General features: G+C 31.9%; 2 protein-coding genes across 2 annotated transcripts in view; one reads left to right on the plus strand and one right to left on the minus strand.

Annotated features, from left to right (window-relative positions):
• Nucleotides 1-23,729, plus strand: part of LOC143049629 (catalase-like) — a 157,015-nt gene that overhangs the window by 94,965 nt on the left and 38,321 nt on the right. The gene's annotated exons all lie outside the window — the stretch shown is intronic.
• The window catches only part of LOC143049626 (glutamine-dependent NAD(+) synthetase-like), a 42,923-nt gene continuing 22,964 nt past the window's right edge, over nt 3,771-23,729 (minus strand). The window contains exons 6-19 of the mRNA XM_076223223.1: nt 21,551-21,639; nt 18,355-18,472; nt 17,840-17,971; nt 16,902-16,976; nt 16,224-16,345; nt 15,615-15,766; nt 14,804-14,972; nt 13,996-14,131; nt 12,729-12,835; nt 11,344-11,475; nt 10,980-11,052; nt 8,678-8,806; nt 7,845-8,021; nt 3,771-6,675 (exon numbers count right to left, since the gene is read on the minus strand). Of these exons, the coding sequence (XP_076079338.1) occupies nt 5,101-6,675; nt 7,845-8,021; nt 8,678-8,806; nt 10,980-11,052; nt 11,344-11,475; nt 12,729-12,835; nt 13,996-14,131; nt 14,804-14,972; nt 15,615-15,766; nt 16,224-16,345; nt 16,902-16,976; nt 17,840-17,971; nt 18,355-18,472; nt 21,551-21,639 (3,186 nt within the window). The 3' untranslated portion in view covers nt 3,771-5,100. The remainder of the gene's footprint in view (nt 6,676-7,844; nt 8,022-8,677; nt 8,807-10,979; nt 11,053-11,343; nt 11,476-12,728; nt 12,836-13,995; nt 14,132-14,803; nt 14,973-15,614; nt 15,767-16,223; nt 16,346-16,901; nt 16,977-17,839; nt 17,972-18,354; nt 18,473-21,550; nt 21,640-23,729) is intronic.

Consider the following 23,729-nt stretch of genomic DNA (forward strand, 5'->3'; position numbering starts at 1 on the left):
TCGGATACAGGATACATTGTATGTTCTGATTCTTTATTTAAGTTTTAGATTTAGGATTTTTTATTACTTGTTATTGACCTTGAACAAATCTTTCAGTAAAGTTCTGCAAGTATCTCAAGTTCAGATCTGTACTTTGTCGTTAGTGGATTGTTTTGCTTTGAATCGATCAGATGTAATTTATAGGTTAGTTTTCATTATTAAATTGTATCACATTTTTCATATTGGGACCTTTTATGAGTCGTTGATTTTTACAAAATTGTGAAAACAACCTATTTTTATCTGGTCTCAGTGGCGGATCCAGAAATTTTCATAAGTGGGGGCCCACTGACTGACCTAAGGCAGCAACCATTTGATTTTCTGGGGGGGGGCTATGGTTTTTTTTTCTGTGCAAACTTTTTTTTCCGCCTGCGGCGAAAAACAATCTATTTTTTTCGCGACAAGTCGAAAACAATTTTTTTCTTTCAATTTTAGCATTACATATAGTGGCAGCTGAGGGTGAAACAAACAATTTTTTTTTCTCAAAATCAAAAACAAATTATTTTTTTCTCCAAAAACTGGAAACAAACTTTTTTTTCCAAAAAAAACCATAGCCCCCCCCCAGAAAATCAAATGGTTGCTGCCTAAGAGGGGACCCGCTCCAGTCACGCTTCAGTGATTCCCTATATAAGCAACCAATTTTTTTCCCAAAAAGGGGGGCCTGGGCACCCTGCCCCCACTAAATCCGCCTATGGTTCTTAAATAAGGTATAGTCTTTCTTCAATGACATTTTTTTGATAGTAGTATATTATTTATGTTTAATAATGAATTGAAAATATATACTCTTTAATAAATGTATTTCTACGTAGGCTACTAATTAGAGTCTACTAAATTGTCAGTTGATAATCAACATTGTTGATCCTTTATTGCCTTTTGCTTGCTGTAATAAAGACACTTACTTCTTAAGATAAAAGTCAGTGCTAGAAATTAAATCCCTCTACCATGATACATGCAGACATCTTAAAACGGAAGCAAAGTTGTTGACACAATGGAGGATAGAGAAATTGCTTCTGAGGAGTCAGTGTCAAAACTCTCATGGGACCAGAGGACAAAAAATTTCTATTAAGCAACTTGTCAGCTTGGTATCTTGACTTCAGCTGTCAACTAAGACCCATGTAAAGTAAAGGTGTGGCTGTGTGAAAAGGTATACCTAAGTTCACTGTCATGTTCAGATACAACCTGTAAAAACTTAAAATATCTTTTGATATTAAAAACCCGAAAAGAAGATGACAATACCCAACAAAGGTTCAAAATATTTATTTCTTCAAATAACATGGAATCAACAAACAGATATTTCCTTATAATAAAAAAGACAGATTTGCCTCTTCAAAAACCAACAAATTGTCAAGGAGTATTATCTGTGTTCTGCTACTTACAAAAAACAAGAATGTGTCCATAGTACACGGATGCCCACTCGCAATATCATTTTCTATGTTAAGTGGACCGAAAAATTTGGGTCAAAACTAATTTGGCATTAAAATTAGAAAGATCATATCATAGGGCACATATGTATTAAGTTTCAAGTTGATTGGACTCAAAAACTACCTTGACCAAAATCTTTAACCTGAACGGACGGATGGACGGACGGATGGACAGAAGGGCGGACGAACGAAGGCACAGACCCGAAAACATAATGCCCCTCTATTATCATAGGTGGGGCATAAAAAATAAACATCCAAGACAAAAATATTTCCATTATACATCAGTTTTAAACTTACCCAGAAGAATATACATGTATTTGATATAAAGTTGTGACTTTATGGAACCATACCAATAATATCTAAGACAAAGCTTGTTTGTGTGAACCAGCGAAATCTTTTATATCAAAACCATATGGTGTCTCTAAAAACTGTATCAACACAATTACATAATTCCAAGGTCAATTAAAAAGTTGGGAAGTACATCCATAAAATCTCACAAAACCTAGCACTGGACTATATCAAGTAACGGAACAACACAATAACAACAGTCATATCTCTGACTTAGTACATACATTACCAAAGATTATAAAGAAAATGGTGAGTTAAACCTGGTTTAATAGCTAGTTTACTAAACAATTAAATACAATACAAAAGAAGTAAAAAAAAGAAGTAAAAAAAAAGAAAAGAAAAAAGGCAAAATCAAGGACAATAATAAGTTACTATCTTTAGATGATTTTTTTATTTCTGGAAAATAATAAACATATGTGACAAATCAGTATGTTTACATTAACATATTTCTCCATATCAGTATGTTTACATTAACATATTTCTCCATATCAGTATGTTTACATTAACATATTTCTCCATATCAGTATGTTTACATTAACATATTTCTCAATATCAGCAACAAATAAAACATGTATCAAAAACAATATCAAAATACTTCTACAACAAATACTAAAATCAGGCCTATTTGAGAAATAAGTTGATTTTGGGAGGGAAGATTGGCTTATGTCTGATCTCTTGCTAAAATGATTATATTTGTCCCTAAACTTATAAAGTTGCACAATTATGTACAATTTTCTTTCTATGCAGTATCTACAGTAATAATAATAAAAAAAGATAGGAACTAAGTTTACAATTTAAAAGTCAAACAAAATAAACTTTATATAATTACTAAATTCTATTTGTAATTTGGTGCAGAAAGAGTTACTTCTCTTACAGCATGGAGTTATTTTCATATTATACAATTAGATAACAATATTTAACACGGTCTCTCTCTTTGATAAAAAAATGAAATTGAAAGTGAAGATCATTTTAAAAATATCTTAAAATAGGTATCGATATGTTTAAATAAATTCTGTGTATTACAGGGTTAGGGACATGAACAAGTTTTGAAAACAATCATAATTTAAAAATTAACCAAGAAACGTAAAAAATTATACAGAAAAAGTGTTTAAAACGATAACTGTGTGGATAAATGAAAATAAGGTTCACACAAAGAAATTTTGGGGATTTTTCCTATATTCAACAGAGTTTTCAAGTATAATCTGGTTTCTTATATAGGGACACATAAATGAACTCATTAAAGTATTGCTATTCAGAGATAGTAAATTTCTCAGGGCTGACTGCCACAATAGAAAGATGGCACAATATTTCAACTATCCAATGATAAGACTTTTCTGATATCAATGTTGAAATGTTCCTATCTCAAATTGTGTACAGTTTTATTTTAGTTATTAAATCAGGCAATGAACCCTTACTGGTCTACAAATACAGCATGGTGTGGTGTAACTAAATAACACAAAATCACAACAAAAAATACTGGCTCAGTTTGTGAAAAGTGGAGAAAAGAAAAATACACCATTTCACATGACTCATCCATAATAAGGACTCTTGACAAACAATAATCTTATAAGTGGAAAAAAACTTGAAAGTGATTTTAAAACAATTACAGGTAATTTTTAATCACAGTTTTGTGTAAATGACTCTGGATGGTAAAGAACTATAATGAGGGAGTAGAAAAGCGTTAATCTAGGCTCACATTTTTTATATGATGCGCTTCCCTGCATTTATAAAAAAGAAGCTTCTATCAATGGTTTTACAACCTATAATTAATAAAGAGCATTTAATTCTTTAATAATGTCTGATTCCTCTCTGGAAATGAACAAACATCATTACATATCAGTGTTTTATGCCTTGATATGTGTACTTTAACAGCGTACCAGTTCACTGTGTATTTTATGTCACTAATGATACATTTATTTGGTTCAAAGTTATGTACCTTTTATAAAATCCTTCAGTTTCCCAGACTTAATGAATAGTGAATAGTGATTTTACCATCTCATACAAACTCACAATAAATAGATCAAATGATATATATACACCTCTCACATAATTATTTGACATAAAAAACCAATATTGGATGTTTATAATCATGCAAATAATCTATGTTCATTGTTTATAATAGAATACATTTGTTACATTTGTTTCCTGGTATTTAATTTATTCAACACAATAATAGTCATAGATTTTAAAAGTCTAGACTTGGTTGCACCCACATCAATTAAATTAAAGGATGTTTAAATTTTAAGTGTCAATTAAATATGAAAATTTTCAACAAATTTACTAACTAACTAAAAATCTAAACATCATTTAAATTTAAATAGCCTTAGTGCAACCAAGCTGTGAATACATTAAAAAATTTAGACATAAAATGATTGTTTCAAATGGTAAAATGTTCTCTTGATAGAATGTTTTATTCTGTATTCAACACATACATTATAGCTTCTGATCTACATACTACATGTACACCCTCCCCTAAAAAAATTATAAAATATACAATAACCCTGTGTAAACATGTATACATAACAACTTAAAACCCAAAAAGTCTTAACTAGACCTAACTGCCTTGTGAGAAAAAGGGCCACACAAATTGACAATGTTCTGTGAGCTACTACTCACTAATTATAACACTTCTCATAGTTGTTGATTAAATGTGTATTATATTAAAATTTTTATAGATCTGATTTTTGACTAACAGGAAGTACAAGATAAAAGCTTAAGGAGCTGAAAACTTGTCTAGCAGTTTTAACAAGCATTCTGAGAGTTTGCATGGCAATATATAGTCCACTAACGGTTACAGATTCATTGTACTGCAACAAAATGCTAACTTAATCTTTAATTTGTCATGGTGTAAACTATATAACAAATATCAATAATTAGACCATAACAAAATTTAAACCTGATCTGTAACTTGTCATGACAAAACAATACAACAAATATAAAATCATTGTCTTCAAGCACAAAGAAAAAAAGTGTGGAAAACTGATTTGCTGACTGACAGATGGACAGACTAAAAAAATGTAAAATAAAATCATATCAAATAGTATAATAAGATGATTTCACTTACAATTAACATGAATTCAACTTGCACATTTTTGGCTAAAATATTTTACCTTTTCAAATATTTTTTTGTGATAATCTGGCCAGTATAGATTTGACAAATTGAAAGAAAAAAGATAAGTGGCCTTATCTGTACATGACCTTCCTCTTTAAAAAAAATACCCCAACCGTCAATACTTTCTGAGTTCTACCCCTCTTGGTAGATGCATTCTCCCCCCTCTTTAATGTCAGATGCATTTTATCTCCTCCCTCTCATAGCAGCCATCTGATTCATGACAGGATTATACCGCTGAGACCTGTACACATTATCTCCAGTGAGTAAAGTATGTGCTGGCCATTTCCCCGGTGGAAGGCCGGCCGAATTCTGTTGTACAACAACGGTCTGTTGGACAGTGTTCTGTATCAAGCCTGTTGTATTCTGTACCTGGGCCTGCTGTATGACACGAGATGAATATCCCGATGAATTTCCGTACCCTTGTTGAGCCTGAGAAACAAAACTTTGTTGACTGTGCCCAGAGAAGCCAGATCGTGATCCTGTTGCAAAGGCCTGTTGAGACTGAGCAGTATAGCCTTGGCTGGTCTGTGCAGCATATGACTGTTGTGATTGTGAGGTAAATCCCTGTCGGGTCTGTGCTATCACTCTCTGTTGTGCTAATTTAGCCTGTAGACCAGCAGCACTGACTGCTGCAGACCTGTTTATCAAGGCAGCCCTAACACCTGGGTTATTTATAGCCATCCTTGTTGTGTTAACTTGTATACCCTGTCGTATAGGAGTTCCACTAAACTGGTTCCCAAGTAAAACTCGGTTTCCGATTCTAACCCCAGGTGCTACACTTGGTGTGATAATTGGCCTTCCGACAGCATGACTAGATTGAAGGTTTGGTCTATTTTGTAATGGTGTAATCCTAGGTGTTTGAACCACATGTGGTCCTGTTGAAGTGGAGGGTATGTTATCTCTCGATCCAGAAAAACCTGGTTTTGGTTCATTTTCTGTGGGAGTTGTAGGAGGAGAAGTCAACAATGTTTTTTTCTGAGGGGATTTTAGCAAGGGCTGTCTTGCAGGAGCAGCTAAAAGAGGCCTTTTCAGTGGCCTTTTAAAACGATTGGCTAATTTGTTGAGTGGACTAAGTGGCTTATGCGTCATTCTACGATGATCTACTTTCAGTTTCTTCCGTCGTAAACTTCTTTTTTGATAATTTAACTTTGTCCCAACATTTTCTGCGGATTCTTTTTCGATCTTGATTGTTTTAGACACTGACTGAATCGACCTTTGACCCGTTTTAGACTCTTCTTTCCTATCTTTATCTGAATCTTTCTTTTCTAGAACATTTGTACTGCTATCCATCTTTTGATTACTAAGTTCAATAATCTTTGATCTCATTTCGTCTTTCTCAACAAAACTATCATCTTCCTCTAAGATTGAGTCATCCTCTTTATGCTGACACAGCAATCTCTGATTATCACTAGATTCATTGTTTACATCTTCTGTAGCCATGGAAACACTCATCTGCTCTTCCTCAGCAGTTAACATGAATTCATTTTCATCATGTGGTTCTATAAGAAGAGTTCCATCTTCATATAGCGGCACACCGTTATCAGAGTACATCACTTCCTGTCCAGTATTGAGATCAATGTAAACATCGTGTGGGTTAACGGGCCCCATGTCAACTACCACACCTACATCTGACCCTCCTATGCTGTTGACAGAATCGTTGAAGATATTCCTGTTCTGTGATGTCCTGCTATCATTGGTTTTTGTATTCTCTGACAGGTGGTTTTTCCTCTCCTCATAAACAATCATCAGCTTCTTTGCCTGAAACAGAGAAAATAATCAGAAAATACAACAATGAAATAGACTTTCAAAAATACAACAATAAAAATATTAAAGAATTCAGAAATTATTGAGTGCATTTATTATTGCAATTTTGTCATTTTAATTTTTTGATGTTGAGAAAAATCGTGTTTGTTTCATCTAAAAAATTTCAAAATGCGAGTTTAAATTATTGCAATTATAACCCTGTCGCATTATTAAAATACATTGCAATAATTTCTGGATTACAGTATTTACATTGTTTGTCAAGCCAGTGATCTAAATTGTCCTGTGTCTAAAAGAGTTTTGAATAAATTTTAAGGAATATCAAAGATATGCTATCAACACTAGTTTTCCTTAAAAAAAAAAGTTAAAATACCAAATTAAACTTTTACAAACTATTTCACTTTATACAGGCACCCTGTCAAGATATATTTGTTCTTCCCTTACATAAGGTCTCCTGGAAACTTTGTTATAACATGTATAAACAATGCCATCATATCTGTTCCTATTGGAGAAATGTGATTAGGATGGAGAGTTGTCTCATTGGCACTCATACCACATCTTCTTATATCTTTAGTTTCAAGTTGATTGGACTTCAAGTTCATCCAAAACTACCTTGAGCAAAAACTTAACCTAAAGTGGGAAAAGCATATAAATATGACAAATACGAATTAACAACAACCACTGAACTTCAGGTTCCTGACATGGGACAGACACAAAGCTCAGTTTTGATTTTGTTTGTCTAATGTATGTAATGAAACAGTTCATGACACAAAATAAATAAACATTCATGAAAACCTAAATGGAAAGGATTAGCATAGGAACCGCATTTGTATTGCTCTTCTTGATTTCAAAGTAAGGATTTCAACATAGAGAAAACATTCTTACCTGACTGCATGAACATAAGCTATCATTGATCAGGTATCATCAGCACTCAACATATCTGGGTTGCGTTATATCCTAGCAGCTACACAGGACTACATACATTTATGACTACTGAACGTGTAGCTAGCCTAGCTGCTATCTGAATCTATTTAGCAGCAAGGGTAGCTATAAGTTAAGTAGTAAAAAATCTACATTGCCCTATTTAGATCTTTGTAGCTGCTATGATATTGAACCCAATCCTGGTTTCTTGGTATTGGGTTGTCAAGACAACATAAAAGAAATACCTGTAAATCTATGTACTTGAACTGCCAAGGCCACTTTGCATTATACAGAAACTGTCGATGATCAAATCTGTTGTCATCTGGACTATAGGTTTCTGTGTGATATGCAGGTGTCACCACTGTCATCTTATGTCTGTTGATGGCATAATGGCGGAAAAAAAACTTTACTTTCTCTGCAATCTGAAAATTAAGTCACAATGTTGTAAAATAAATTGTAATATCAAATCTAATTACTAATATAGTTAATACTTCTTTTCATAATTCATATATGTAAGGAGAGCTAGTCCTGACTATCCAAAAGATAATTTTATCAAAACAGTTACTTGTATTGATAAAACGTCAAATCAATATATTTTACAGGTTAGCAGTTTAAAAAAAAACCAAGAATGTGTCCCAAGTATCCGCACTATCATTTTTTATGTTCAGTGGACCGTGAAAATAGGGGTAAAATCTCTAATTTGGCATTAAAATTGGAAAGATCATATCACAGGGAACCTGTTTACTAAGGTTTAAGTTGATTGGACTTCAACTTAATCAAAAACTACCTCGACCAAAAACTTTTACCTGAAGTGGGACAGACAGACAGACAAACGAACAAACAACAGACAGACGAAGGAACTGACGAACAAACGGATGCACAGACCAGAAAACATAATGCCCATAAATGGGGTATAAAAAGATAATATGGATAAAACCTATTTTCTCTAAGTAACTGATGCTTTAATTGAATCAAGTCAATCACTGAAGAAAAAAGTCTGGTCAGGACAAAATATGGAAAGTTAACAGACCAAACTACAGATCCAATATTATAACTGTTTCCCTGTATATGAACTTACCTGGCTAGGAGTTAACTTGTCACTCCAGATATGGACCAGTTTACAGAACATACTAAAGGGGCCACAATAACTCTGTTTTCTCAATCTACCATACAAAGACAATTCATCATAAGTCATTCCCATATCATCCTGAAATTAGAAATGTAAGCATTGAGTACTAGATAAAATATAATGTTAAAGTAGTCTTAAAAATATGTTAGAGAATATATCAAAGTTGCTTAACTTATAATTGAATCTATATACTTGATTTAAACATATTTGTTTACTTTTGAAATTTATCTTCACAACATATCTTGACCTTAATTGTTAGATATGCAGGCCCCAAATGGTGACTGGGTAATAGATATATGGTCACTTTTGGTCTCCATTTGACCAGCAGTAAAACAGTCAATTAAGCTGTGTGGGATGAACAAGCACCCAGCCTTGTCTGGATTAAAAGGGACATAACTCCAATTACTCTTGTAAAGATACTGTTACACTTTCTGCATTTTGAACCTTTGCAACAACTCATTGAATGGTCCATAGGTGACCTGTTTGAAGGCATTTTTTTCACAACTTGTATATCATGAAGTCATTAAATAATGGGGATATTAAGTAACATCTTAATCATTTTAGACCACAATTCCCAAAACTTAAGTTATTTTGTCAGACCAAGGAATGACAGATTGCAAATTCTTGCAGTCCTTACAAAAAAATGGTGGTTAGCCATTTTTATTTACTTCAACCCTTCAAAAATAACAAACCCATGTGACAATGTGAAAGGCATAAAATCTGTGATTTGTCAAAATATCTGAAGATGCAACAATGTATCACACCAACCTTATATGTAATGTATGAGGGTAATTGACTGTCAGACAATCAGACACAAAATGATAAAGTGACCTGATGAAATGTTGGTGTTCAGAACTCTGCTACACCAATACCACTTTTCAGAGACATCAGTGTATTTTAAAACAGCCAAGATTACCAGGAATCAAGACAGAGACTTCATGAACCCTGTTTGGAATGATGACTTTTTGCTTTCTTGACAGCAGTATTTAACCAACAGTAAATACCTTAGCTGGCATATTCTAGTTCAAATTATGTGCAGTTTTTTTTATTTCATTGTTCAAATTAGCTAATAAAATTAAAGGTATCAATTTTCTTGCACCAGATGCGCATTTCGACAATACATGTCTCTTCAGTGATGCTCGTGGCCAAAATATTTGAAATCCAAAGCTTATATAAAAGATGAAGAGCTATAATCCAAAAGGTCCAAAACGTATAGCCGAATCCGTGAAAAGAATCAGAGCTTTGCATGAGGGAGATACATTCCTTAATTTATAATAATTTCTATCATTTCGTAACAGCAAATTTTAATAACACAAAAAAAATCCGTATTTTCATGCCAGTACCGAAGTACTGGCTACTGGGCTGGTGATACCCTCGGGGACTAATAGTCCACCAGCAGAGGCATCGACCCAGTGATAGTAATAAAATTAACGGTATCAATTTTCTTGCACCAGATGCGCATTTCGACAATACATGTCTCTTCAGTGATGCTCGTGGCCAAAATATTTGAAATCCAAAGCTTATATAAAAGATGAAGAGCTATAATCCAAAAGGTCCAAAACGTATAGCCGAATCTGTGAAAGGAATCAGAGCTTTGCATGAGGGAGATACATTCCTTAATTTATAATAATTTCTATCATTTTGTAACAGCAAATTTTAATAACACAAAAAAAATCTGTATTTTCATGCCAGTACCGAAGTACTGGCTACTGGGCTGGTGATACCCTCGGGGACTAATAGTCCACCAGCAGAGGCATCGACCCAGTGATAGTAATAAAATTAACGGTATCAATTTTCTTGCACCAGATGCGCATTTCGACAATACATGTCTCTTCAGTGATGCTCGTGGCCAAAATATTTGAAATCCAAAGCTTATATAAAAGATGAAGAGCTATAATCCAAAAGGTCCAAAACGTATAGCCGAACCGTGACAGGAATCAGAGCTTTGCATGAGGGAGATACATTCCTTAATTTATAATAATTTCTATCTAAGCCATCCTCTGGAAGAGACACTGTGCAGTTTTTTGTTTTTTTTGGTTGTTTTTTTAATTTATTTTTAAGGGAAACATTTAAAACTGGTTTTGAACACTACCTTGTTTTGTGTCTGTACAATCTGGACCATGATTTGTTTTCAGATGAGTATTAGGTTTTAGTGGTTAGTGTAATCTATTGCACTGTCCAATATGTTAAGATATATCTGTTACATTTAATTTACATCATTCATAGGTCAGTAACCTTTAAACAATCTTACCTCATCTGTTTGTGCCAAATGCTGTCCATCTTTCAAAGGTTCTAATTCGGCTGTGGGCGGTGCATGATAAATCCTACAAAACATACAATAATTCGAAAATAAAGCTAACTATAAAATATTCAATAGTTAAAATATAAGTATGTGAAAACACATCTGGATTCATGAAAATTGGTACCCAGGGAAATAAATGCACAGTATAAGATAAACATTTAATAAATCTTATAAGAGCAATTTCTAATCATTTACTGCAGTTTACAGGATATTGTATGTCCTTTATCATGGCAAAACCAAGTCATTAAGAATAATATGATCTATCAAATAAAAAAGTATTTAGAGATGAAATACGATACTTTAAATGACTCACGTTTCTAAGGCAGAAAATCCAAATTTTTTTCTACAATACAATATAAATCTCCGTAAGTCAGATTTACTGATGCCACCTATAGGGTTAATATCTGCACTGGAACAATCATATTTAGTCATATATCCACGTAAACTGAAAATAAAATATCACATGATATAATCCTACCATACAGAGTTAAGTTGATGTATGCTTTTTTAACAAGTAAACTGAAAATAAAATATCAGATTTACTAATGCCACTGACAGATCTAGAGTTTAACTATTGGGAACCAACAGAAATGAGCTAAATATTCTAACTAACAAAGGTAATAGCATTGGGCTGATTTTTGGTATGTGAGTTAACCGTGATGAGTTACAGATCAAGTTTTAATTTGTTCGGCTCGGCTAATTTTTGCTGTAATTTCGTGCTTGGGACTTTGATATATTTTTGTAAATCACAGTTATACAGACCTTTTTTCTAAATGCTTTCAGATATTGCTATGATTTTTGGTATGTGAGCTAACCAGAATGAGTTACAGATCAAGTTTGAGATTCGTTCTGCTTCGCTATTTTTTGACAAAATTAAGGGTTTACAACTTTGAAAATTGTTGAAAATCACAGTTAGATGGACATTTTTCTATATGCCTCCAGATTTTCAGCTGATTTTTGATATGTGAGACTACCATCATGTTTGTGTCCACATGTGTTATTGAAATTACAGATTTTTCAACTTTTTGAAACGGGGCCATTCATGTCGCTTTTACACAGTTTAAGGAGGCTCGAGGGTATAAAAATTTCAGAAAAAAATTAAACAATTGTTTTTCATTACAAATTATATTTATTACCTTTTGTAGTTGTTACTTTATCATATTATACAAAAATCATTCAAAACAATTAATTCGAGTTGACCCCAGATAACTTTTAAAATGTATACATCATTGAAAAAGTTCCAAATTATCTCCCTTTGGTGGAAAAATGCGATTTTTTTTGCTTTAAAAATGAAATATATCTTTTTTAACTCATCAATGACCTATATTTTTTAATATAATTTCCATATAAGCTGTACTTAAACTAAATTATTGTAAAATTTGAGCGATTTCTGTAATAACATTTCTTTTTTTATTTCGATATTACCTTTATTTTTCCTATTACTTTAACAGAAAAAAAAACACCTTTACAAAAATGTATGATTCTTTCGAAGGCAGATTGTGAGCGAAAATGAACGGTGACCCCACCTTTTTATTTTATTTTTCTATTAACTATAAGATAAAGTTCATTTATAGAAAAATATAGAGAAATCCTATATAAATGATTTAAACCCGTGAACCTTCTTAAGTCTTCAAATTTTTTAATGCTATATTAATTACTTATGTTCACCCATACCCTAGCCTTTTCAATATAACTAACCATTCATCTACATTAGCAGAGCCCAGGACCAACAGTCCTCCAGATCTGCCTCTGGTCCACAAACATAGCTGGGCAAATAGGTAGGCTAACACCATTCTCACTCTGGCCTGAAACAATCAATGGACAAATTAGTTTAAAAGTCAATTATACAATTACATATTGTAAAGGAACATGTTACTTAATTATCAATAATTATAGGTTTCTTATTAATGAGATGTTGATAAACTTGAGTTATCTAATTCAATATAAAAATAAAAGAGACTCGTGAGTGATGATAACAGGCAACATCCAAAAAAAAAATTTTATATATGCGTAAAATGAAAATTCTGTGAAACTGTACTTGTTTTTTTCCCCACCTTTACAGCATATATAACTTTCTAGTGTCAAAAATTAACTTCAAATGTTTTCAAGCTTTTCTATGCATCAAAATGAAATAACATTTGACACAATTATTTATAAGAATATTTTAGGTCATATTTTACTAGAAATTACACAAAAATTAATCAAAAGATATTTGAGTTAAAGTACGAAGTGATGATGAGAAGACAGACTTTTGCTATATCATAATATAATTTAATTTTGGATGTAACGCTTCTTCTGATTGGCTGACATTATTTTGTTATCAGCCCATAGACATAATTTAGTCATGTGATCGTGATGTCATCAACGTTTTTCGTGGTTTTCTACAGTTTAAAATGGAATTTAGAATTAAATGATAAGAAATGACTAATATTTTTCTGTCTATTCGAAATAACATAAAAAATGTGGTGCACACTGTTAAATAACCCGCTACGCACGTTATTCAGTGTGCACCACATTTTGTATGTTATTTCTTCATAGACAGAAAAAATATTACAGTAATTTCTTAAATGCACAATCTATGAAGAATTTAAATTATAGGGTATATATGAAGCTGTCAAACTGTATTCATGCCCCTTTTACATTGAATTGTTGGAGCTAGATATCCTATAAAAAAAATGCACGATATAATAACTGTTCTGAAGCCTTTATCTGGATAATTGGAATATATGGTGAATTAAATGAGACAAAAATATCTTGCAATCACTAAATAGCTATAACATCTCAGATTAAAACTTGTTTGTTTATTGCTGTGCATCAATGCTAGGGACAAACATGCATAATGGTTTACTTTTATTAATTGTTACCTGGATGGTGATTTGTTTCATTTGCACTAATACCACATCTTCCTATATCTATTTGATTATTATTTCCACATTGAATTGTCTCCCTTATTTCTTGGATATACCTGTATATTTTGTAAAGCCAGATTTTCCCTCAAACTTCCACCATTGGCTTTAAACTTGGGAATCAACTTCAGTGCTGTGGTAAATACTGTTAATATGGCTGCTACAGCTATATCTATCTTTATTGATAAATGGAAGCTAGAAAAATAAATAGGAGTTAGACTGTCAAAATTGCTATATATATCCTTATGGATAAATGGAAACTAAAAATGTAATTAGTAGCTGCTTCAAGAGTGCTTGATATAAAGATAGCATTAATCCCAACAACAGTGTTGAATTTGTTGTATTATTAATATAACAGCTAGTGCATGACGTTTTAGTCTTTTATTTATTTGAGGTTTAAAGTCCCATAACTCAAGAATGACAGAAATTTAATGATATGTTCTCCAATTTCAACAATAATACTGTTGATTCTCTGAATTCCTATAAAACAAAACAAAATTTTCCCTACAAATCATTTGTCATATATATGCATGTATCTTCCAGCTCCCCACTTATTGCAAAATCTTAATCTGTACCCATTATGCACATGTTTTGGTTTTATTTTAACTCTTGTTTTTTTTGTCAAAGGGGGTTTTTGTTCAACAATAAACAAGATTATCATTATATTATCAAGATACTTATATCAGTGATTTCCTTTCCAAATATTATAATATCAGGTTATTTTTTCTCAAGGTATCATGTAAAACAGACTAAATTCTAAACTAACTTTAAGGAAAAAAAATCCTCAATAAAGTTTGTTCAATATGTTCCATATAAAATCTATTTATGTATATTGAAACTGTTTGCTCTTGAGTTTAAATGTCAAACCTGCCGATCTGTTGTGCTAATTCAGCAGCTCTAGACTGTGTTTCTTTAGAGCTGTTTTCTGAGCCCATGTAACATGTTGTAAACACTAAACCAGCCAGCTCTTTATCATCTGTGGGTATATAAGATGGATCTCCTACTACTTTCCTAACATCTGATAAAACCTTGCTATCTGTAATATAGATAAAGCATACTTTATTAAATATTTTAAATTGGTGAAATATCACTAATGCAGTATGTATACATATTGTTTTCACAGTTGTCTTTGTTTAAATTTTACCACAAAGTTTAAATTAGTCAAACAAAAAATATAAATTACAAATAACTAATGGTGTATGGGAGATAACTCTTGGTATATTTGATAAGTGCATACCTTGAAATAGAAAACATACAAATTATTCAAAACTATAGCATGAAAATACATAGAAGGTCATAATTGTGCTTATATCAGTTGCTTGCTGTTTTATTTCTGCATTGGATGGAAAAGAAAGGATATGTGTGTTAAAACTTGAAATCAATTATAAATAAAAGAATGAGTCAGAGATCATGAAAGCCCCTGCACATGATCTAAACAAATGAATATAGGACAGATGAACAAAAAGAGGGAAAGACAGAAGGATGGACAGTCAAGGATAACACTTAATGATGCTGTCACATATTGGAAGGGGTGTAAAAATATCTGCTAATCAGACTTTACGGAACAATTCTGAAAACGAAAATTGGTTAAAAAGACACCTTCTTTTCAAATCAGTAGCATTCCACTTCAAATTCTTTTAAATTTAGAATAAAACCATCAGAAGATTTGCAGACTAACCTCCCTTCTTGACAGCATCTATCACAAGATGACACATACTGGACACAATACAGGCAGTACTAGAACTATCAATACCCCCACTTAGGGGGAGGAAATATCCTCCCTGGCCACTCCTTCTTAGGTAGTCCCACAACCAACAGGCTGGTCCTAGGCTGTAAATATACAATAGAACAAATAATAATCCTACTGAAGGAGAGATTGAATTCTTTCTGACCACAGATCAGATTTTAAGATCTGCAAATAAATAATCAACTAGGTATAAATCCAAAACCAAGCTTAATTTTACTAATCTTTAGAGGTGTTTAGTTGTCAAATCTTTCTTTTTCTAGACTGTTGTTTTTATCTTTGGTTTTAATTTTGTCTATTTTTATTTTTGGCTAAAAAACTTTAGGTCAGTTTTTTTTTGTTTTTTTTGCTTTAATTTTGTCTGTTATTATTTTTGGCTACAATTTTGTGTGTTTTTATTTTTGACATCAATTTATTGTCAGTTTTATTTATGGCTAAATTTTGTCTGTTTTTATTCAACTCATGGTTTGTTTACAACCTTCTTTGGATTTTTTAATTTTCCTGGACTGAGGAAAGACTTTATCTAAATGGAATAATCCTAACCTAATCTCCTCTTCAGGTGTATGATACTGCCATTCTATGGGGTCAGTGGTTGGCTGGAATGAGTCATCATGGGAAACAGCAAAATCACAATGAACTCGGGGATAGGCATATGATTTGGATCCCTGAAAAAGAAAAGTAAAAAGTAATGTTATACAGCATACAAATACTATATTTAGGATAGGCATAGGATTTGGATCCTGAAAAAGAAATAAAGTACAAATCTATATTATTCAGAATATAAAACAAAATCACTAAGGCTAAAATGCAACAAATTCTTTACAGATTGTAACAAAATTAACTAAAAACGTAACATATCTATTTATTTTACAACTAATAAAAAATAAAAAATAGTGAACTTCCAATATCTACGTGTATAATACAGGAATCTGACTCAGTAAACACATTTTTTTTTCAGGAATATGAAAATCAAAGATAAAAAAAATAATTAAATAAAAAGTAAATAAAATTACCAACCTACCAACCGAACTTATCTTTTAAAGATTTAACAGAATCCACACATATACTTATATTTGGCATTAGCTATATGTGTATGACTTACTTTTGAGACAATACATCTTTTATCTTAATAATTATACTGACCAGTTCATTCCTATGTAACTATATGTGTATGACCTACTTTTGAAACAATACATCTTTTATCTTAATAATTATACTGACCAGTTCATTCCTGCTACGGATGGCATTTCTGTAAGTTCTCACATCTTCTAAGTCTACAGTGGCTACATTGACTACCTAAAAACATTTACACAATGTTACTATAGAATGAACTTTTTGTGCCATACTACATTATTACAATACACATTAAAAGCAGTATTTTTTGGAAAGTTTTGATTTCCAAATATTGAATTAAGTATTTGTGCTGCAACTAAAGCTTGCAACTTCCTACGACAAGTTAAACTCATACAGTTTGTGATGTTTGTGCCCCTTTAGTTTCCTTTTATACATTTCAAAGTTTTTGCTTCCCTGATTTTGGTCTAAAACACAGACATTATTTCATACATTTTCATTCAAAGTACTTGTGTAAGCATATTGCATTGTACAATTGAAAAAATACTATGGAAATTGAAATGCTGAAAAATTCATGTTGCAATACTAGTTGAGAATTTTCAAGTCAAAATGTGACAACCCCATATATCCAGTTTTTGTGTCTGAATCTAGTTAATTGTCGTCCATTTGTAATTAATTAATTTGAATGGCTTACTTTTAGTCTTTCTTTGTAATGCTGGCTGTTTGGTGCTAATGTCAGAATATCCCTAATTTATGAAATATCCCCCATCAGCTGAATCCCTATTTTTCTCTCAGTATAATCCCCTTATATTTCTTTTTTAAACGGATGAATTAATAAATATACATGTATAAACTTATTCATTGTAATCTAATTGATTAGAATATTCAATTTCAAATAATTATTTTGGGGGTAAAAAGGTTTGTCATACAAAATTGCCACAAAGAAACCTTAGGAGGGATGACATCATTCAGCAGCTCTTCAAGTTTAACAAACATGGTGTAGTATGGTGTCATTATAATCATTCTACTTCATTTCTGTCATGTTTTTATATTTTTTCTGTGGCTATAAAACACACAATTAAACTTACTACTTCCTGAAGACCAAACTGTGGCCCCTGGGAACAAATCTTTCCATTTACGGCAATCATTGAACAGCCGTCATAATATAATCTATCACCGTCACATCCAATCTGGTTAGCAAACACATATATACCTCCACACTGGAAACAGAAAAATATTATATTACCATGGCAAATAATCTGACCATATCAAGTAAGAAAAGTCAGGAAGAACATTTTTGAAAACAGAAATATATCAAAACTTAAACAAAAAAATCTACAGCATGTAGGCCCTTAGTTTCTAGTGATAATTTTTCATATCACTCTACAGTGCTGAGAAAGGAAATTATCAGTTGGTAATATCAAAGTAGCATTTCGTAAAATAGTGATAAATTTGCATAGCTGCTTACCATTGGTCAATATTTCTCTTATACTTTTGAGGTAAGAATAGGAAATGGAGTTAAATTTGTACAATTCGTGGTAGCTGTAGTTTTCGTTACTGAGGATATTACTGGATAGTATTTAATAGAAAATGATGGAAATACCTTCATTGTAGCAGATTTAATGAGATCAACTCTGACGTAACCTTTCCTTAATTCATGATGGCTGCCGCTACCATTGGCGATTATCTCAACTCCATCTAAACTCATATCAATGTGGTGCCTGAAATAAATCAGAATAAAGGCTTTAATTCATGTTCAGTTTAGGAAGGATATGTTGATAAGACAGAAACCCAAAGATACAAACAAATACACTCTCCTCAATCTTAATAAAGGCTATACAAATGTACATCATCTGACAGAAACCCAAAGATAAACCAGGTGCTCCGCAGGGCGCAGCTTTATACGACCGCAGAGGTCAAACCCTGAACAGTTGGAGCAAGTATGGACAAAACATTCAAGCGTGATACAGCTCTGAATTTGGATTGTGATCAAATTTTTGACATTACACGGGTTTTTTTACAAATGTCAAGATTTTACAAATCAATTAAAGATTTCTTCTTCAAACTTATTTAAATCTAAAATTAAATAGTTGACACAGCATAGGTTTCTGACACAGAATGAATGTGGTCTAATGAACTTAAAAATTATTTTTTGCCTTTGAGCAATTCACTATGCTGTTGAATATCAATCCTCTCAAAAAAATGTTTGAAGAAATTTTCTTTTTATTTATGAAATCTGAAATGAGAAAAATTTAACCCCCCCCCCCCCATTTTTTTTTTCACATCTCCGTTTCCCTTTTTCCAAAACTGATATCAATTCAAATTTCTAATGGAGTTTGCAACAATAACTACTCTTTTAAATACATCATAAAATATTAAAATGTAAAATAAAGTGCTTGTTATCACTGAATGGTAAAGATTGGTTGGTAGTAAAAGTGAATATACATTGTTTATTGTATAAAACAATAGAAAAAACTTCATCAGCAACATTTTATATTGGCGAATTTCCAATGAAGTTATTTACATAAAGTTATCGGCAAATAAAAATAGAAAATGACATCATAGTCATGTCTGGCAAATGTCCAACATACATTATCTAAAAACATTTTAGATAAGATAAGGAAAAAAAGCTTCATCAGCAACATTTTATATTGGCAAATTTCCAATGAAGTTATTTACATAAAGTTATTGGGAAATAAAAATAGAAAATGACATCATAGTCATGTCTGGCAAATTTCCAACATATATTATCAACTACTATTCTATACAAAGAAAGATAACTCCAATTGAAAATTAATTGCTATTGCACAATATTGTGCAATTAGATATTTCTTGCTATTGTGCAATACTGTGCAATTGAAAAATTCTTGCTATTGCACAATACTTGATATGGAATCCTGATTTGGACCAACTTGAAAACTGGGCCCATAATCAAAAATCAAAGTACATGTTTAGATAAAGCATATCAAATAAGCCCAAGAATTTAATTTTTGTTAAAATCAAACTTAGTTTAATTTTGGACCCTTTGGACCTTAATGTAGACCAATTTGAAAACTGGACCAAAAATTAAGAATCTACATACACAGTTAGATTTGGCATATCAAAGAACCCATTTATTCAATTTTTGATGAAATCAAACAAAGTTTAATTTTGGCCCCCCTTTTGGACCAACTTGAAAACTAGGACAATAATTAAAAATCTAAGTCCATTTTTAAATTCAGCATATCAAAGAACCCCAAGGATTCAATTTTTGTTAAAATCAAACTAAGTTTAATTTTGGACCCTTTGGACCTTAATGTAGACCAATTTGAAAACGGGACCAAAAATTAAGAATCTACATACATAGTTAGATTCGGCATATCAAAGAACCCCAATTATTCAATTTTTGATGAAATCACACAAAGTTCAATTTTGGACCCTTTAGGCCCCTTATTCCTAAACTGTTGGGACCAAAACTCCCAAAATCAAACCCAACCTTCCTTTTATGGTCATAAACCTTGTGTTTAAATTTCATAGATTTCTATTTACTAATACTAAAGTTATAGTGGGAAAACCAAGAAAATGCTTATTTGGGCCCTTTTTGGCCCCTAATTCCTAAAATGTTGGGACCAAAACTCCCAAAATCAATCCCAACCACCCCTTCTGTGGTCATAAACCTTGTGTTAAAATTTCATTGATTTCTATTCACTTTTACTAAAGTTAGAGTGCGAAAACTAAAAGTATTCGGACGACGACGACGCAGGACGACGACGCCAACGTGAAATCAATATACGACCAAAAAATTAAAATTTTTGCGGTCGTATGAAAATAATCATCAGACATACTTAACTCAATGTAAATTTTAACGCTACTTTATGGCAAATAAGATGACAGCTAAAAAAACTAAACCATAAAAGTAACAACTCCATGCTGAAGGCCTCAGTGTGACTTTTAGATGAAGGAAAGCAATAAAAGCAATGTCCTTTACATTTGTCTTTTTGCAGTGTATGTATTGATCTTGTGTTTTTTGCAGTGTATGTATTGATCTTGTGTTTTTTGCAGTGTATGTATTGATCTTGTGTTTTTTGCAGTGTATGTATGATCATCGGTTTTTTGCAGTGTATGTATTGATTTTGTGTTTTTTGCAGTGTATGTATTGATCTTGTGTTTTTTGCAGTGTATGTATTGATCTTGTGTTTTTTGCAGTGTATGTATTGATCTTGTGTTTTTTGCAGTGTATGTATTGATTTTGTGTTTTTTGCAGTGTATGTATTGATCTTGTGTTTTTTGCAGTGTATGTATTGATTTTGTGTTTTTTGCAGTGTATGTATGATCTTGGGTTTTTTGCAGTGTATGTATTGATCTTGTGTCATTAATGGATACTCATTATCCTTTCTTTTCTATCCTTAGAAACAGTCTGCAGGCAATTGCAAAATAATGTGAGAGATTAACCTCCAACTTGTAATATCCTTAATAAATTCAGGATACTATAAGGAGTCCATAAAGTTTTGAGCTCACTATACATATTACAAATGTAAAGTAATGTTGATGGCTAACTTACTAACAGTTAATTTGAATAGAAACTGCCAACCCTTTCAGAACAAGTAAGTTAAACCTTTAAAAGTATTAATGCTGATTTTTTTTTAAATTCTTGACCATGGTGTTTTCTGTTTTATTGGACTCAAGATTTTTCTGCCTTTTATTTCTTCTTCTCACTTCTATTTGTTTTTCACTGTTTCACAAACTCTATAAAAATTGATAGATATAAATTATTTCTTAAAAATATTTTTTTTACGGTTATGCATAGCCCTTCTATTTACCCATCAGGTGTCCACAATTCTTCACAGATTTCTGATCCTATACATGTGTCAACAGTAGATATCACAGCATCACCAATAGGAACGGTCTTCTGGAAAATATATAAATGGAGAAATTTAAAATAGTGACCATCATAGCATCACCAATAGGAACAGTTTTCTGGAATATATATAAATGGAGAAATTTTAAATAGTGACCATCATAGCATCACCAATAGGAACGGTCTTCTGGAAAATATATAAATGGAGAAATTAAAATAGTGACCATCATAGCATCACTAATGGGTACTGTTTTCCTGTACAGAGGCTTCTATATATATAATATATATATATCACTTGCTAAAAATACACACCTGACCAGTAAAATCCTCTATCGTATACTAGGGGAAGCTTCCTCTATTACTAAATATACAGATAAATGCCTTAGCAGTAATATAATGTATTACATTACAGAGGCTTCTATATCACACCTGATCAGTAATATCTTGTACAATATGTACTATGTATGAGAAGGTTCCACTATTATTAAATATAGATATCTGCCTAACATTTGTTAATGTTGTTGTTTGTTGGTGCGGTTCTTCGGTATTTCTCATTTCTAGTTTTCTATATAGATTAGACTGTTGGTTTTCCTGTTTGAATGGTTTTACACTTGTAATTTTTGGGGTCCTTTATAACTTGCTGTCGGGTGTGAGCCAAGGCTCTGTTTTAAAGACCGTACTTGATAATATCATGGGAATTGGCAATATATCAAGAACCGATTCTGTTAACATTTTGGATATAGTTTCTAAAACTGTTCGTAAAAATCATTCTCATGGACGCAGAAAAAATCGCAATCAAAGAAAATTTCGGACCAACCATACAAATATTTCGGACCTAATTTCCATTTCAAAAAACAACGGCAGACATTATCTGTTAACCAAGCTTTGTTCTTTACCTATAAATAAATTAAATAAAATTTTAGAGGATTGCAACACAATTTCATATTACAGTCCTAAGTATGAAATTGTCCAAATTATAATGGCATATTGTTATTCTAAATTGTTTCCAAAAATTGATCGCCCTGAAGATCATAAAAAACATTTTATTAAAATAAAGTATGTCAATAAAGGTTTTGATTTTGTAAATATTGCCGGTATTTTTAACGACCATTCTGTTAAAGACCAAATTCCTGGATATTTTGATAATACTGAACTCCCTCTCATTTGTTATATTTACAAGAAATCTACCCGAAAATATGTGTTTAATTATAGCCAATTGTGTAAAGATGTAAATATCACTGAAAATACACCTATGTCGTGTAATTGCAGTAATTCAGAATACACCTATGGACCAATTTCCCATGTTATAACAGGAGACCTTAACATCGTTCGCGACCGAGAGTTAAAATCATTCCTCAGTAAAGGACCTAAATATCGTCCCCCGTCAACTATTAACTGGAATGAGTGTCGTAATATCATCAACGACTCACTCCGCGCCTACTGTTTGAAATGGGTAAAACGGGAAAAAGCTGACAAAAAATCTTTGGACTCTTTTTTTAATTCAGTAATGAAGATAGTTGATATTCGAATACAACATTTTAAAGAACATTTTACCCTCAACAAAAACTATAAAAACCCTATTTCGCGTATCAAAAATAAACTAACAGAACTAGCCAAGGAATTTGTTTTTGTCCCGGCTGATAAAGCTGCTAATAATATCATTATTGTTTGACGTAAATTTTATATAGAGGTTCTGCAAAAGGAAATCACGAATTCACCAACATTCCAACTGACTTCATTTTCAGAAAACGACATCTGTAACAAACATAAACTTTTAGCTACTTCTTTACAAGCAGAACCAAACACAATGAAAGTCCCAACTATGTACTGGCTTCCGAAGCTGCACAAAAAACCTTACAAATATAGATTTATTTCATCTTCCAGCCATTGTTCAACTACTAAATTGTCTGTTTTACTTACTAGTACACTTGGTACAATAAAAAACCTGATAATAAATTGTTCAAATAAGGCCTTTGAAAATAGTGGAATTAATTACTTTTGGAGTGTCAAAAACTCGTTGGAAGTACTTGATAAATTGCATGCATATATTGGTGATTTTGAATCTGTTCAAAGTTTTGATTTTTCTACCCTATATACCACTTTGCCTCATATTCTTATTAAGAAAAAATTCACATCCCTAA

Source organism: Mytilus galloprovincialis, chromosome 10 (genome assembly GCF_965363235.1).
Source record: "Mytilus galloprovincialis chromosome 10, xbMytGall1.hap1.1, whole genome shotgun sequence".
Classification (NCBI taxonomy): domain Eukaryota; kingdom Metazoa; phylum Mollusca; class Bivalvia; order Mytilida; family Mytilidae; genus Mytilus; species Mytilus galloprovincialis.